At 32.4% G+C, this 17,961-nt stretch overlaps 1 protein-coding gene and 1 long non-coding RNA gene across 2 annotated transcripts in view; both read left to right on the top strand.

Annotated features, from left to right (window-relative positions):
- Positions 1-17,961, top strand: part of LOC149904221 (tRNA dimethylallyltransferase) — a 203,992-nt gene that overhangs the window by 73,126 nt on the left and 112,905 nt on the right. Inside the window, exons 2-3 of the mRNA XM_090108121.1 lie at positions 10,607-10,744; positions 12,059-12,459. Coding sequence (XP_089964247.1) covers positions 10,607-10,744; positions 12,059-12,459 — 539 coding nt within the window. The remainder of the gene's footprint in view (positions 1-10,606; positions 10,745-12,058; positions 12,460-17,961) is intronic.
- On the top strand, positions 13,136-14,910 carry LOC149904223 (uncharacterized). The gene is made up of 3 exons (XR_016457342.1): positions 13,136-13,656; positions 13,784-13,845; positions 13,920-14,910. It is a non-coding gene; the product is annotated as an uncharacterized LOC149904223 (long non-coding RNA).

Genomic DNA, 17,961 nt, shown 5'->3' with positions numbered 1-17,961 from the left:
GTACAAATATTAGCTGTTATGAATGAATTATGAAAGTTTGTATGTGTGGCTTTCTTTCCAGCAGAAAAAAGAGCGACGTCTTGGCTTTATATATTTTTTTAAAGACAGTAAAATTAGAGATTTTCAAATTGACAAAATACACTTTTATAATATTACATACACCAGGAGAAAGGTTATATTTTGCTAGTCCTAAATATAATGTTTTCGTTTAATTTTTATTAAATGGCGTATTATTTTTTTCCAAAAATATTTTTTTCTGTATTAAGTATATTTTTAAGTTTTAACACATTTTATCACACAATTCGAATCCCACTTCATGCGCAATTTATTACATAAATACGAGCAATAATAATTAATAATACTACATAGTTACTACGCATCATTCTGTAGATATCTATATGTCGTGGCCATATCGTAGATTTGCTCATTTCATGAAATGATTGATAATTTCACAAAATGGTCGCATTTCATGAAATGGTTGAATGTCTATTGGCCACATCATGATGTGGTTTGAGCAGATCAATGATAAGAAATCGTTTCTAGATATAGCCAAATAAAATTCTCTAATAAATTTCTCATGAAATGATCAAAATTATTTGATCATATCGTAGAGTAGTTACATTAATCATTGGTAGAGGCGCTGCAAGCGCTGTGTTTATGTGTGAAGTTGGCGGCCGCTGGCAAAAATTTTATTATTCGCATTAAAAACTTCATAATTCGTTTAATTATGAAGAAAGTAATAGCAAATAATATACGACGAAGAGGTTCGAGTACTATGGAAACTGCGGATATCTTATATTCAAGAAAAAATGAGTTTAAAATCCTATAACTATATTTATATATCCTACTATATTATTATAATTGTTACTTTTCGAAAAAGTGATTCGCTGTCGCGGCACTAACTTAAATTACAATAAACAAGTTCTTAAAATATTCTGAATTTTTTAAATATTTTATGGACTCCCTATATTTGAGGGGGGTGAGGTAGGGGACTGTAGAGGGGTTGAATTGTCGATAAAAATACCTGGAGAATAGCCCCTTCAAATATCGGTATGTCATGTCCGGACACACTGTATATATACGACGATCTGGCCAAATGTGGCTGACAAAATCGTGAAACGTTGACGATTCAACGATCTGGTCAAACTATGTTGGCCACATCATGAAATGCGACCATTTCGTGAAATGATCAATCATTTCATGAAATGAGCAAATCTACGATATGGCCACGACATATACATATGTAACGCAAATTGTTGACCTCGCACACCTATCCTTGCTGATAAATAAAAGCTGTATGTTTGATAAGCCGAAATTTTTAATACATTTTATACTATCGCTTGAATGACAATTCGATTAAAATGAAAATAAAGGTATTTCTGCCAGGGGGGTGGGTTACCATGATGTTTTAAAACGGTATTCATTCGAGTGTGGAAAGATGACAGAGTTATAATAAAGTTATCTTGCATCACTTTCCTACACTGGAAACAATACTGCTTTAAGACAATGTTTATCCCCCCTGGCTGGTTATAACTTTTGTATATATCATTAATTTTAACACGCTTTTAAGCTATTGCATAGCTTCTATCGCGGGCCTTGAGCGCGGGGACCGAATCCAGAAATTCCGTAACGAAAAAACCTCACGCTCCCCACTCTGACGGGCACGGAGGTGTGGCTTGAAGTTGAAGGCATAGCATATGCAATAGCTTTACCGCGGCAGTCCCCGAGTGCCACACGTCTTTTTTTATTTGCTTCACCAGTATGCTTGTATGTTACCGAATCCTTAAGGCTTGTACCGAATCCGTTAGGGTCGATTTTGACCGACGTTAAACAGACAGATTTAAATCAAACTTTGTACATCATGGATTCAAGGATCGGTGACAATACAACAATTTCATGAGTGTTTTAGTTTCTGTAATATTCCACTTTAATATTATATGGCCAATAAAATACTCCATGGTCTAGTGGCTTGTCCATAACTGCCAGGAAGACCTAGATTTGATCCCCGGTTGAGGCAAAAAACGGTTTCGGTCTGGTAGCGCACAGATTATACAAGCGAGGAATATTATACGATTCTCGCTTGGAGAAAATCTTTAGAAACTAAGACCATATTAATAATATTAAAGTCGTGGCCTGATAAAAATGCATGTTATCCTTCCTTTACCTTTTTTTTTTTTTTTTTTTTTTTTTTTATAGTGGAGAATGCATTTAGGCATACCCAGGGCACTCGGGGGAAGAGCCCTGGGTTATGTCGGACTCACCCTGCTGAGTGCAGGGTCCTACCGACTAAACTCCACTGTGTTCCGCCGTGCCGCTTTATTGACGGGGCCGCGGGTATTCGGTAGAACCGCGTCCGCAGAATATATTATATATTATCCTTCCTTTACCTAAGGTACCTTTTCTTAATTTAACGTATTTTCTTGTAAATGAATACAAAGCAGATCTATTCTTAATTTTTCTACAAACATAATATACACATTGAAGTATTCTGAAGGTACTTTCATGCTCGTGCCATACAAAACAACGCAATCAAAACTATAAATTACAAACAGTTCAACAGTTGAACATTTCAAGGCAACAGGCTTAAACAACCATACTCTAATCATAATTATTCATAGATAATTGTGTATTATGTTAATATCTTCTATAATATAAAAATGAATCGCAAAATGTGTTGGTAAGCGCATAACTCGAGAACGGCTGAACCGATTTCGATAATTCTTTTTTTATTATATTCCTTGAAGTACGAGGATGGTTTTTATGTAGAGAAAACGTAAATAGCACGGGCGAAGCCGGGGCGGACCGCTAGTATTATATAAAAATTTATTTACCATTACATAACATGCATACGATACGCACATGTTTCATTCAATGTACTTATCAATGATAAATTTAAGTCTTAAAATGGCGGAATTGAAACCAGATTATCATGACCTCTATATGTGTAGTATATGTATCTCGGGAGGGGTCATGATATTTTGGGCAGCATCCGTCCTACCGCAATAAGTTGAGATACGCGATGAAGGTGAACGAAGGTGAATGTTTGCACAATATTTCATTCTGATCAAATCGAAATATTGTGCTGGATTATTTTAGTTCGGGAGCTGGGTTGCCGCTTTTCTTCGATATCTTATTTTAGGCTAGACATAACATATAGTTTACCTATTGTTGTTTGTTGTTAAACAGTTATATAGTTTGTATTCTTTGAAATGTGTGTCACGATTATACAGGGATTATTATGGGTTCTTATAAGAATAGGATATTTGAAATCTTGTGGGATATTTAACAGAATTTTCATAAATGCTGGCTGTAATCTGAGGCTCGAAAAGATGTATTATTTTCTATGCTATTCTATTTTATAATCTATCAGCAAACAATTCAAAGTTTGTTTAAAGTAAAGAAGCTACAAAATACTTCAATTTATCTTCAAGTCCATTTACAAATTAACTTATTTTTTCAGATAAGATTAATTTACAAATTATTCCCCTCTTGTGTAAAATACTACCTACTATTAAATTATTCCAATTATTGCATTTTCATTGATATGTCCTTTTGAACTTTTTATTCCTTAAAACCAGTTAAAACTAGAAACAAGGCAACCAGATCTCGGCCTATAACTCCAATATATTCAATACAGATTTGTTCACATATTAACATTAATGAGCTCTCGGATATATTTATTTTGAGAATGTATCATCACGTGCAATCTTAAATCGATACGTAACGTAAAATTATCTTGAGAATTATACTGCGACTAGTTATTGCGACGTATTTTTTTATTTAATATGCGTTTAGGAAAATTTTGGATGACTCTTTGTAGAAATGAAGTGTTTATGAACTTTTCCGTTTTAAATTTAATGTTTTGGAAAATGTAATGCATTTGAAGCTTTATAATTATCTATACTGATATTATTGAGGCGATCGTCGAGTTTAAATTTAGGTCAATGTATATGTACTAAATAAACGATTTTTATTTATTTTATTTATTTATTATAAAGCTGAAGAGTTTGTTTGTTTGTACGCGCTAATCTCAGGAACTACTGGTCCGATTTGAAAAATTCTTTCGGTGTTAGATAGCCCATTCATCGAGGAAGACTATAGGCTATATATCATCACGTTAAGACAAACAGGAGTGGAACACTGCGGGTAAAACCGCAGGGCACATCTAGTAAAGGATAACGAAAGTACGTATTATAAGAACTAGAATGTTCTGTTATGTTAATGTTAATTTTGATGATTTAAAACACTACAAAAATCTGCTGTTTCATAGCAATATTTTTTTTAAATAATAATTATTGTTATTCGTTACATTAAAGGTATAGTCACCATTTTCAGTGTTCTAAAGAAGAGTCATACACTACTTGAAATGTAATAATTTTGTCACATTCACAAATTTAGATGTATGGACAAACAGTTTGAAATTCATCATATATTTGTAGTACGAGTGTAAAAAGATAGTACTTATCAGTGAGATAAAAACCTGACCACGTTCAAATACAGATAACTTGAATTGCACTATTGCGCATTTCTAAATTGAGTTGTAAATAAAACGGTTACAATGTAAGAAGAAAAAAACTTGGTGAGAAAGAATTTATGCCTTCTAGGCAATTATTTTATTGTACCTACTACGTATTGAAAAAACCTTCGCTAAAAAGAATAGTGTTTTGTAAGCTATGATTGCACTGTTCTTACTGAATTAAATATGACAACTATGAAGATACATTGATACTTCAAATTATGATAAGTAGGTTATAACTTATAAGATACTGTTGAACAAACATACAACACTACTGCTGCTAATGTTAATAGCCGGTGGTGACTCTTAAAATCACCCTGCCTGTTGGCCTGGCCCTGCTGCTTTGCTTGCTGTGCCATGCAAAGAAAAAATACAACTTACATAACTGCTCTGCCATTACCTACATATTATTACAATGTCCTACAACTTTAACAAATAGGCAACACTGACTTAATGATTAATCGAAATCTAAATCTCTGAGATAAAGGTGATATAATCAGGATAACACAATTGATGTAATCTGTAAAGATTTAAGCCAAAAATATAAAGACGCCAAAAGAAATTCTAAACTGGTCTATTCAGAGGCCTACGAAAGATAAACAGTGTTATGGCGTCGAATTGATCGCAGGTCACGTGTTGAGCACACGCGAGTCTGACATATGTAGTGTCTAGTGACGTTGCGTAAACTGCGTATAAATAGGCTAACAGAATTAATAGCGCTAATTAGATGCCTTTGGATTTGATGGACCTGTTGTAGATAGATCCATAGAACGTAGCAGTGAACTAGTTACATAGTGTAATATTGACATGATTTTAAAAGAGCAACTATGGAGTTTCTTGCCGGTTCTTCTCCATAGATACTGCTTTCCGAATCGGTGGTAAATGTAAAAAATGATATGACGATTCAAAAGTGCTTTTATAAGAAGTCTGATTGAATAAATAAATGTTTGAGTTTGAGTTTAGTCTGGTACATATCTTACTTTTTGTTCTCAAGGAGGCCAGTTCTTCGGGATTTCAATGATTAGTTTGGCACTGTCGTCTTTCTATGCCCCGTGGTCTTTCAAGTACAGTTTGCTTATGTCACAGCCACCTTTACCGCCTTAGGTTTTACCCTTACAGCTGCAGTTGCTGCTGCATTATGTTAACCTGGACATTAAAAGCAGAAGGTTAATGTGGAGAACTATTTACAAGATTAAAAAATAACATTACTACTGATACAAAACTATTCTTTTTCCTGCGTGGACATCAAAAATATTAATTTGAGAATCATTTCTCCTACAAAATTGTATCAATCTATTAATTTTCAAGTTTTTACTAGGGCAAAGCTAATGTGATTATACATAATATAGCTACACAGACACTGTATATACAAAGCAAATACATAATATTAAGAGCAAGTAGGTCAAAATTTTGAAGATGTTATCAACTTGGAATTGGAACATCCCAAGGTGACATATTTGCTCTTGTTTCATGACGGAAGGGTCCAAGTTTCGTAATCACTGACCCCTGACCCTAGATAACGTCATTCAAGAAGATTTTTATTATAATTTAGTTTATTTGCGTAAGTACGATAATGCGTGACATTCAAATGTTCGTTCTGATTGAGTAATAGTAATAATGAAGCTATCAGTTGGATTGTTGGATTGATTGAATGGATTGTTTTATTAACTAATTGTTGCTCGCGGTTTTATCTGCGATTTGCTCAGTTTATTTTAAGAATAGAATATGCGGGATAGAAAATTGGAACAATACTTCATTATCAATAATATTTGGATGCTTATGTATTCTATTTATTATTTACTAGCTGTGTCGCGCGGTTTCACCCGCATTGCTCCGCTCCTGTTGTCTTAGCGTGATGATATATAGCTTATAGCCTTCCTCGATAAATGGGCTATCTAACACCGAAAGAATTTTTCAAATCGGACCCTACTGGTCCCGAGATCAGCGCGTTCAAACAAACAAACTCTTCAGCTTTATAATATTATATTATAGATGAATCTTGGTCATACAGAAGCGTTTAAATATTTAGGTGGGTATACTTTGGCATCCTCCGTACATTTCATTCATTAGCGGATAGTATATCACAAGAAGTAAGGTGAAATTGATTGTGCCATTAATATAAGCAACAGAAGTTAGAACAGAACACGAAGAGGTTAAAATTAGTATTCTTAATTTGACTATTATTACAACTAAAGCACAGATAACAAAAGAAAAACAATAGATAAAGTTGGCGCCATCTAAATCGACAACCATAAATACAATTTATACGCTATTATAGTCCACTTTCGTTTCAAATGTCGGTCCAAAAATATATACTCCCACTTAATCTCACCTTTATTTGTGTAACGATTTATGAATATTCAAATGTGCCACTAGCATTATTCACTGGCTTTTCATGCGCCCCTGTTACATATATTTCATACACTTTACCTGTATTAGCATAATCGAGGTATTGACTTATTTTAGGAAGGCTTTGTATAGCCGGGTTATTTCGTTTGTCTTTTGTGTTAAATATCTTTTTTTGGAAGTTTATTGCCTCGCTTTCACGGCTTTTGTTTTGGTTATGTGTCTCACATTTGTATGTTTCTGTGTTTTAATGTATGTTGGAAGTCTGATGAGTGGAGTAAAGCTTTTGTATGAGACGTTCCATAATTGAAAATTTATAAAACTTAATAACGCGTGTATTTTTCTTTGCATTTTAATTGAGACAAAAATAGAATTACACTTTATGTACAAAACAAACTGCTAATTAGCATTGAAGTCAACTAAAATGGACGATAAAACGGAAATAATACATCAACCACAGACATCAACCTAAAACCACGAAGAAAATTGTAGTATTCAGAAAAGTATCAAATAATATAGCTATAGTTTTCTTAAAATCTCATCACATCTAGTATTAGTATTAGTAGTAGTTAGTAGTACAATAATAGGGCTAAGTGGCGTGCCATGGGTGAGACCTACGTCCAACAGTGGACGAACACAGGTTGAAAGAGAGAGCGAGAGAGTACATCTCTGCCGTCCTTTAACTAGAAAGCCGTTAAGCCCACGAAGTGAGTTTCGAGTAAATGACAAAAAACACGGAAATCGTTATTTCTTAAAAATTATGACACTTAGAATAATTATTGTGAGATACATCGATCGAAATTTAATTATATTATGTATAAATAATAGTTTTTACCCAGAAACTGTTATAATTTATTTTTAAATTCAATTTTTCTCGTTTAGTTCAGCATATAATCTGAAAATTTTAACTATTTACAGGACAAGACGGCCGTTAACATACCATAACGACTTTTTAGCTAAGTAATTTAGTATTTTTATTTTCATTTCGGGATTTTTTTTTATTTAGTAATAAAATGCTTACCTAAAACGTCGTTAAGCTACTATAACTACTTTTAAGCTATGACTTTCGCTTTAATTTAAATTTCAAAAACTTTATAATCAACGGTTAAGGGCTTTTAGATACTTTTGTACTATGATTCTATATAGTTGTACTAAATTTTAATCTTACTAATGTTAAAAATTTGCTGCTGTCTTAGGCTTTGCTCTCGGGAATTACATCCTCTAGGTCAACCAATGGAAAGGAAAAGGATCAAAAGCTTTTAGGTTTAAGTATTAAGGATTTAAACACTATCTAAATTAATGGTTCTTGCGTCTGTTTGTGAGTAACAAGTATTGTAACTCTTTTACTAAATGACTCTTTTAAGTTGTTGATAAAATTAACCTTTATTTCTCGTCATGTTCACGTTTATTTCATTACAGAGGCTCATTAAGGGGTTAAGATTAAAGATAAATCTTCTCGCTTTTCTTTTTGGAACCGTATTTTCATTTAGAATTGCAATTATAACGTTATTTTATAAATACTCTTCTGCGAGGCCATCATACGAGTCACGGATATGTGAGTACATATTATAGAACCACAAACAATGTAAACATAAATCATTTCCTGAAAAAAAAAATTAAGACTTGTGCACGAGGTTTTTGAAAAAAACACCCTGGTTTCAATAGGGCTTCAAGCTCGACTTTCATGTGGGATGCTCTTAATAAATAATGTAGAACCGCTTATCAAATGATTAGAAGACTCTTTCATCCACATTTAGAAAATATAATATACCAGAATATGTGGAAAATAGCAGGAGGTAGAAAACTTTTTATTTGCTACCATGTAAAAAAATAATCTAATATAAAGAAAAGAAAAAATAGCAATAGTGGCAAAATGGTCTCCCCGTCAGCGGGTCAAAGGTAGTGTACTCATAACAATTTTTGTATCACCGTCTCTAGTACATTGCTTGACAGTCGATTACTAATTCCACCCAAGGGGTAAATTACATTATTAATAAATAGTTTTAAAAATTAAATAGTATTGACTGCCTATGTCCTCTTTCTCGGTTACAGAGCCAAATCAGAGTCTAAACAGAGAAATACGATTGAAAGTTCGCAATGTCGTAACCATTATCTACCAAATTTTCGTAACTTTGACTTGTTATATTTTCCGTAATTTAGCTGCTAGATTGTTTAAAACTTAGTAAACTTGATCAGAAATAATACGTCTTGTAAAAGAAAATCAAAAGCAATCGGTACTCTGCTTGGGGGCGACATTATTTCATCATCACTCTCATCCCCAAAACTGATGCATCACCAGTATCGGATAACTGCCTTTTAGCTAAAAAATGAGGGTTAGCTGCTTTGTAGCTAAGCAAAAAAGTGTTATTAGAATTTGTCCTAAATAAAATTACTTAACTAAAAAAGCGTTAAGGGCGAGTAACTGCAAATAAGGTAAGGATTTATATTGGAATAGTTATATGAAAGCTTATCATAAAGCAGTTATAGTCCTTTTGCGTCTCTATAGTCAAGTATAATCTGATAACGTACTTTTAGTCAAGTAAAAAGCTAAAAAATAATTATTAAATCTGGCGGTTAAGGTACTTTAAAGGAAATTTAGCGAAGTAGTGTTGGTTAGACGCTTTCAAGTTATGGAATCGCTGAAAATTGTGTTATTTAACGGCTTACAATATTTTTATATCTCTATAACTATTAATGCTAGAGAAATGATTCTTAGACAGAAAGATAGAGAATTTTGAACTCTGTCACCCTACATTTAAAACTGAAAATTGACCATTTGTTGGTTAACGGCTTTTTAGTTAAAGGACGGCAGATCTAGTATAACATTAAATCAAAATAAATACAAGTCCTTTTAATATTCATGATGATGATATTTAGCTAAAACGCATCGGTGATACATTAAGTATTTCGAAATAATCACACAGCCTAATCAGATATTTGTAAAAAGCAAGCATTAATTGTAAAAAATTCCCTCCATTATCTGATTAATGAAAAGCCGTTCCCGATATCCGAATATAGTATATAATCACTTTTAAAACAAATTTACAGATATTAAAGATACCACACATATTTTTATAAATAACAAATATAAGGCAATATGTCAAGAGATAAGAAAGTAATTACTAGGAAAACTTTTAGTAAAATAAATATGACTCAGATTTTTATATGTAACATATAGTCATCTGATGCTGAATAAAAAACATTATAAACAAATACATTTATCCAAATATTTTTAGGAAAGGAGAGGTTATTTGGTCATTGATAAAATTAATTATTTTGTTTATTAACTATCCCTAATCATCAACATAATGTTATTTATTGCAAATATTCTAATTTAGACTCAATACCAGAGACGTTATCGTTTGCAACAGTAAATACAGAAGAATCTATTTTACTGCTACGAATGCTGTGTTCGATAGCTTATTACATAGTAAATGATTAAGGATAAGGACTTCACCAATATTTATAGTAACTTTTAACACTTAATACATAACCGTATTTTATTGCACTGTTTAGTATTTTTGATTCGATCTGGAATTCATAACGTATTAGCATATTAGTTTCTATAAGAGGAACATTTTTACAAACACACAAGCGTAGATTGAACTGGTACCTTCTAGGGAAGCACGTTCAATCTTGGTGCAAATCTTCGCTTACCATCAGGCGAGATCGTGGTTAAGCGCTTTCCTATCCACCAATAAAAAATTGTATGTCTGAATTGTAATTATACATTAATTGTTTCAGATCTACAAAGGACTTGATATAGTGACAGCAAAGGCGTCGAAGACAGAACGGGATCTCGTACCACATCATTTATTGGATATACTGGAACCGAATCAGAACTTCACTGTTGTTGACTTTAGAAACAGAGCTCTTAAAATTGTATCCTTTTGTAATATAAATGATTAGAGAAGCGAAGTGTGAGAATTGGAAACTTGTTAGAAAAGGAATTTCAAAAATAACGTAGATAGACTAATCGAAGTAAGGATAGTATTTATGGAGCTACATTAATTTTACCCAAATGTTATAATGTATCAAATGCATTAGACACAATTCTCAAATGTAACCTACATTTGAGAGGTAAATTTATATCTAAATTAATAAAGGATTGTAAAATATGTAATATTCATTACAAGACTGAGAGTATTTTAGTTTAAGTTTAAATGTAATGTATAGACTTTGAGCAAAATTTACCCGTGGATTAGTGTCTGTCTAATTGAAAAGACATAACATCATACATTTTCTTTGTATACAAATTGTAATACATAATATGAATTTCCCAAGTATGAGACTCGTAAACATTGGTACATAGTGATATAAAAACTTCTAACGCAAGTCTTATTATTTGAAGATACTTATTGACTCAGCCGCGGCCAGCCCTGGAATGCAAGCCTCTGATAGAATTAACGGCGTATTGTTCACAATTAATGACAATATTTAAACCAGTTTGTTTACACAAATGCGAGAACAGATGACAATTATCGGCGCTCTGTTGAAACTGTGTTGCATAAACTTAATGAGATATTTGAAAGATTCCGAAACCTTTTTCATGATACATAAAGTTACAGATACTCTATTAGGTTCTGTCGATTTAATACAATAGTAGAATATAAAAATGAAAAGTATGAAGTATGTACCTATATTTAAGTCTTTATTCTGTTCTGTGTTTCTGGATAGCCAAATGAGAATGAGCATAACCTAGATAAATTTATGATTGATTACAAAAATAATCACTCATAATTATTAGCATTACGTAAAATAATTTAAGACCAAAATGGAGCATGACATCGTGAGGTATCCAGTAATATTAATAAAGTTATGGATACAACCGTATTAGATGTCAGTCAGACCAACCTACGCTGTTTATCAGTATCTTATTCATCAAATATACAAATAACTGAGCCAAACTAATAAACTTTAATGCGATTGACACCTACAAGCCACTAATTTCTGCCGCTCATCGTTAAATCGGATTACCTCTGTGTAGGCTTTTGCTGAGTTTACTGCTCAGTTTTATTGGTTACACAAAAACTTAAACTATAAACGTAGGAGCTCGGTTACTTCACTATTTGTGTAGATTATTGCGCACTTTCTATAATAAGATAGATCAGACGCGTCAAATAGGATGCAAAATGATTGCAAAATGATTTTAAGTGTCTGAAAATTATCAATAACTTATCCTTAATTTTGTATCAGATAGAAAATTTAACACAGAAAGGTAAAATTCCCATCATAGTGGGCGGTACAAATTATTACATCGAGTCGATTGTATACAAAATATTAGTTGAAGACATGGATGACACGAATGCTTTACTGTGGGATTGTAGTAGACGCAAAAGAGACTTTGTTGATGAAGATCCAGAAGGAGGTAAAAAAATTAAAACTGAAACTGACGATGAAGAAATAAAAAATAAACATGATGCAGCTAATGATAATGACAAAAAAGATGTTCAAATCGAAATAAGCAAAACAAAGATTCAAGAAGCTGTTGACAATGAAGCGAAAATGACAAGTGAAGAAGTTCATGATATATTAAAAAGTATTGATCCTGTAATGGCTTCGCGACTGCATCCTAATAATCGACGTAAAGTTTTGAGGTAAGTGGCTATAATTTACCTTTACTATTAAGTAACTACCGTGAGAAGATATTATCTATACTATCCATACTAATATTATAAATGCGAAAGTAACTCTGTCTGTCTGTCTGTTTCTCAATCACGCCTAAACTACTGAACCAATTTTCATGACATTTGGTATGGAGATATTTTGATACCCGAGAAAGGACATACTTTTTATCCCGGGAAAATGACGCAATCCCGGAAATCCCACGGGAACGGGAACTATGCGGGTTTTTCTTTGACTGCGCGGGCGAAGCCGCGGGCGGAAATCTAGTAATATTATAAAGCTGAAGAATTTGTTTGCTTGAACGCGCTAATCTCAGGAACTAGGTCCGATTTGAAAAATCTTTCGGTGTTAGATATCCCATTTATCGAGGAAGGTAGAAAGGTAGAAAGGTAGGAAGGTAGGTGTTAGATATCCCATTTATCGAGATTACCATCACGATTCACGCTAAGACCAACAGGAGCGCAGCAATGCGGGTAAAACCGCGTGGCACAGCAAGTAAATAATATGAAGCCTCGTATATGGGTTTGTAAGTATCGACTTGAGAAATTATAAGATTTTACTCAGCTAATAACTACTTGAAAACGATCAGTGTTAAGGTGATGAATTAATTTTTCTAACATTTACGGCCCTTTTTAAACCTTCGTAATTTTTATATTATTAAAGTTGTCGTGATGAAAATTCTTGACAAGAAAGTTCAATAGTAACACAATACGTCTACTGTTTTAGAAACATGATTCCATGATATTTTCTCGATAGAAAAAAAATACAAAGTTGTCATTGTTATTTTTTTATAATCTCTGGCATCTTCAAAATAACAAACGTAAAGTTACGACTTTTTGGATATTAACTATAAAATATACAACCTATACGTCTACCGATTTAGAATTTTGAAATATGCGATGGTTTTGAAATAAACAAGAAATACTTGAAATTAGCGCGCGACCAGCCAATATAGCGAGAGCCGCCCTGTACCTTCTTACCCCGATCGCTGCACGAGTCATTCCCGCTACGGCCGTCACACGGGGAGCTTGTGTCGCTCGCGCAATCGTAAAAAAGGGTGACAACACGATAAGACAAAATGAGACAAATGGGGACAATAAAGAAAATAAGAAGAAGAAACATAAAGGTTGGAGAAAAAAGAATGCTTACAATTGGAACAAATTAATGAAGTAAGTTGGTTTTATTTTAAATTTGATGATAATTGTATTATAGACGATGTTTGATATGTACCCCTGTTTTAAGTACATAACGAACGTGTAAGATTTTTTTCATTTATAGCATAGATAATCTTTTCAGAAATCCGGAATCCAGAAGGAAAATAAACCCACTGATTGTTCACAATGTGAACCCACTCCTTCGTAAGTACCTTTATTCAGTCAAAAATGTATGTTATCAACGTTCTACTGGTTTTATCGCATGATTCCATTTTTAGCAAAAAGCAACAAAGTGCAAAGAAATAAAAAATCATGGTGAACTTAGTGGAAGTATGGCGGACGTAATATGGAACAGGAGCTCATTGGAGTAGTATTATATTTAAAAAAATACGAAAAAATTTCAAGAATTACATTTCTTAGTAGGTGGTAGATAAGTATGTTGTATAAAGAATTTGATGTTGATATTTATTTCATTTATACTTACTACACCTGTGCGGGAAATTGCTTAGTACTAAAACAGGTTTATATTCATATTTACATAGTAATGTGAGTTTTCATTTCGAAAAATTTTGTGTAAGTGTATTAAATTGAGTTCCTGGGTGATCTGGAAACACAATTGGGCCCGGAAGATGGCGCTGCAGTCACTCCTCCTAATCACATGAACCGATTTGGATGAATATTTGTGTGCACATTTCATTGTTGTGGGATGATTGGTTGATTCGTTTTCACATTAGCTAATATTATGTATTTTTGTTGTTAGAAAGTAAACTTAATTTAATGTTTATAATACATTATTATTGGTATAAATAAGCCAGTGTTCGTCTCACATTGCTGTACCTGCCTACCTACCCTACCAGGGCCAGGAGGGCCTAACTTTGTTCTGGCTATTTTATTTTGATTATTTGTAATGAATAATTACAATTATAATAGAGTGCAAAAAATAAATACATGCGTCAATATATTTTGTGTTTTTTTTTAAACAATTTTTTTATTTAAAAAAATATCATTCCGACCGCACCTATTAAAACCTGTATTATTTTGTAATAAAGTAAACATTACGAAATAATAATAATTATTAATAATGTCTAAGTAGTTGTTGGAAAGAAGATTATTTGTTTATAAGCAAGAAAATAAAACCAATAAATCAACAATTGAATAAATGTATAACAATATTATAACTGTTTGACGACTCCATACATGTTTGTCCCGAGTCGGCCAGCGGCAGCGCGGCGAGTTTGCAAGAATGACTTCGCGCACACCCGCGTTCGCGATAGCGAGCTATTAGACTCCGCCCGCCAAGCAGTGGATTTATTTTTGTGTATCGTCTTAAACCAGTTGATTATAATTTTTAATTGGTACTTTAAATAGATAAAAGGTTAAAAGGTTTATACTAAAATTTGATAATAGACGAATCATAGATGACGCTTGTAAAAAAATATCCTATTAATTATTGATTATTATGTTTCATAATTTGTTAAAAGACATGTATCCAGATTTCACAAAACTACATATTCATTGATTCGTATAAAGTAAGGCTTTCAATACCGCAATAGTTAGTTTTTGCACAATAAACCTTAATCTATGTATTTTTATGTCTCACATATTTCACTAGCAATGTTGTTGGCGACGTAAACATGTTCTTATGCAAAGGTTTTATACCACTCAATCGCATAAAATAAACATTATAAAACGCAAATAAATACACCAAAATAAACGCATACTAATTAAATGAGGCGGCAGGCAATATGTCATGTCATTATTAACATTTAAATTCAAGATCAAATCGCTTATAACAAATTCTGTAATTAAAAGAATTCATTCAACAAGTCTTATGAATGGATCGTCGACGACATCTCTCACATAAATTATTGTGTATTATGACCTCTAAGGCATTGTAATTAGATCCATGTGTGTTATCTGCTATCTATGTGAACGCCTATTACACCACAATTTATCTCGTCGTTGGGTAACCCTTAACATTTCCTGTACGTGAGTCAATAATTCTGGGAAACGGTGTGTAGGTATGAATTTTTATTTTGTATCGATAGGGTCGTTCGCAAGAGGAAATGGTAAATCAACTGGCGAGTTAATTCAACTACTTTTTATTCAAATCTTACTAATAATTTTATTATAAATGCGAAAGTTTGTCAGAATGTGTGTGTGTTTGTTACTCTTTCACGTAAATACTACTGAACCGATTACAGTGAAATTTAGCAAATATATAGAAGGCAACTTGGATTAACATATAGGATAGGTTTTATCCCGGAAATCCCACGGGAACGGGAACTATGCGGGTTTTTCTTTGAAAACGCGGGCGAAGCCGCCGGCGGAAAGCTAGTATATTATGTATTATGGATTCTTATGAAATTTCTTGAATTATTTAACATATATAAATATGGTAACCTCGTTATTGAACTTCCCTATTCGAAGCTACATATTGTTTGAATTAAGTTTAAAAGGGTGGGAAATAATTAGTGGGATGGCAACTATTTTAATTATCTGTACTGATAATAAATCAATAGATTAAATCTAATGGATTTAAAAACATATTCTTAACAAATACTATATTTCACAGGATTATTGTTGGAATTTTCATTTTGGAAGAATTTATAATCGGCTCCTAAGATATCTAATAAGTTTTATGATTTGATTAATTGATTTATAATGTCTCAATTAACGATAATATCATAAATAATTATTGCACCAACGCTAAGAAACACACTACTTAAATAAAGAAAACCGATTAACGTAGTCAAAATACACTAACTGAAAATTGGTTGTAACTAACATTAACAGCTGATCTTTAAATACAAAATAATATTACCTATTTGTTTAAGTATAAATGTAAAAACACGGTTAAAACTTACAATTGTACCGTCTCGGTGATTTTCAAATAGGTCACTTCTACGTTTAATAATTTTCAAAAAATTTAGCTAACTCTCGAAACAACAGAAAGATTTCAAAATGGCGGCTCCCGAATACATAAAAATGACAGATTATTAATTAATGGTAGTCTATGGTCGAAACTCGAAACTAACAATATATTTTTTATTGTGAAAACTAATCAACTAATACTTAAAAAATACGGCATTTGTTGCGTGATAATTTTTTTTTATTGTAACTTAATTTATTCCTTACGTAATTAAATATCTGCAAAAATTATAGTCTTACATAATACATAATTGATAATATATACAAATATATTTTTATTATCTTATCTGTATTAACAAGTTAACAATTAAATATTTAACTTTTTTCTGCTTCAATTAACAAAGCGTAGTTTTTTTTAATCTATTGCGAATATATTTAAATATGTATTCTCTATGTTTGGTGAGCGAGACAGCTATATATGTATACAGTTTTCCAGTCTATAATTTTGGCCGTTTACTTTCCGTACCGAAGGGATAAAAAATTAGGTACTGAGACTTCGCTGTCTGTCTGTCCGTCGGTTGAACAGTGATAGATAGACATTTGATATTTTCAGAGATTTCTGTATAAGAACAAATATTAAAAAATCGAGGTAAAACAACGGTTGGCTCGGTCATAAATTAGATGGGTGAGCAATTTCTCTTTAACTTATTTGTACGGAACCCTTAGTCACAGAATAGTTAATATAGTACAGCCAGTGTCGCGAGTCCAACTCGCACTTGGCTCATTGGGTAATTAAATTTTGACAAATAATATGTCAAATGTATAAATATTGCATCATTTCGACTCTTTGAGTAGGTCATATGAACTAATTCTATGAAAAGTTTATTTATACTACTGTCTACTAATGATAAGGGGTCATGTTTGTGTATGTATTCGAAATAAACTATGGAACTGCTGCGCCGAATATGAAAGGATATAACTTTTAATTTTTATGATGGAACAAAAATTAAATATAGCTACGTCACTGTTGTAATGTAGGTAGTATCTAACTGCTAAAAGATTTAATGTATGTTTAACGTTTTTCATTTGTTCAAATACGTTAGATAACAGCTGAAACAATTGTGATGAAAAAATTGGGTAAGCCTCGTCATCATTATAAGTCTTATTTCATTATTTATCTGTTAAAATAATACGACACAATTCGAGCTTCGTATGACAAAATAATTACTTAGAACGGTAGTCGTCAGTCGAACCGGCGCGGCGGGCGGCGACCTATATCTTTTACCCTAATTAATCTATGTGAACTAATGCCCCATAATTGATCATGTGATAGATGTATTCAGTTCATTTAGTAGGTCAGAAAGTAACTTTTTTAATCCATAGATTCATGGAATAAAAAAGTGGCTCTATAGCATAGGCCATAGGCCATAGAGCATAGACTATAGAGTA

This window comes from Colias eurytheme, chromosome 12 (genome assembly GCF_061535395.1).
Source record: "Colias eurytheme isolate Ceu_HAF_F1 chromosome 12, ilColEury1 Martin Lab GWU primary, whole genome shotgun sequence".
NCBI lineage: Eukaryota > Metazoa > Arthropoda > Insecta > Lepidoptera > Pieridae > Colias > Colias eurytheme.
Note: the sequence above shows the minus strand (reverse complement) of the source record. Positions and strands in the feature narration are given on the sequence as shown.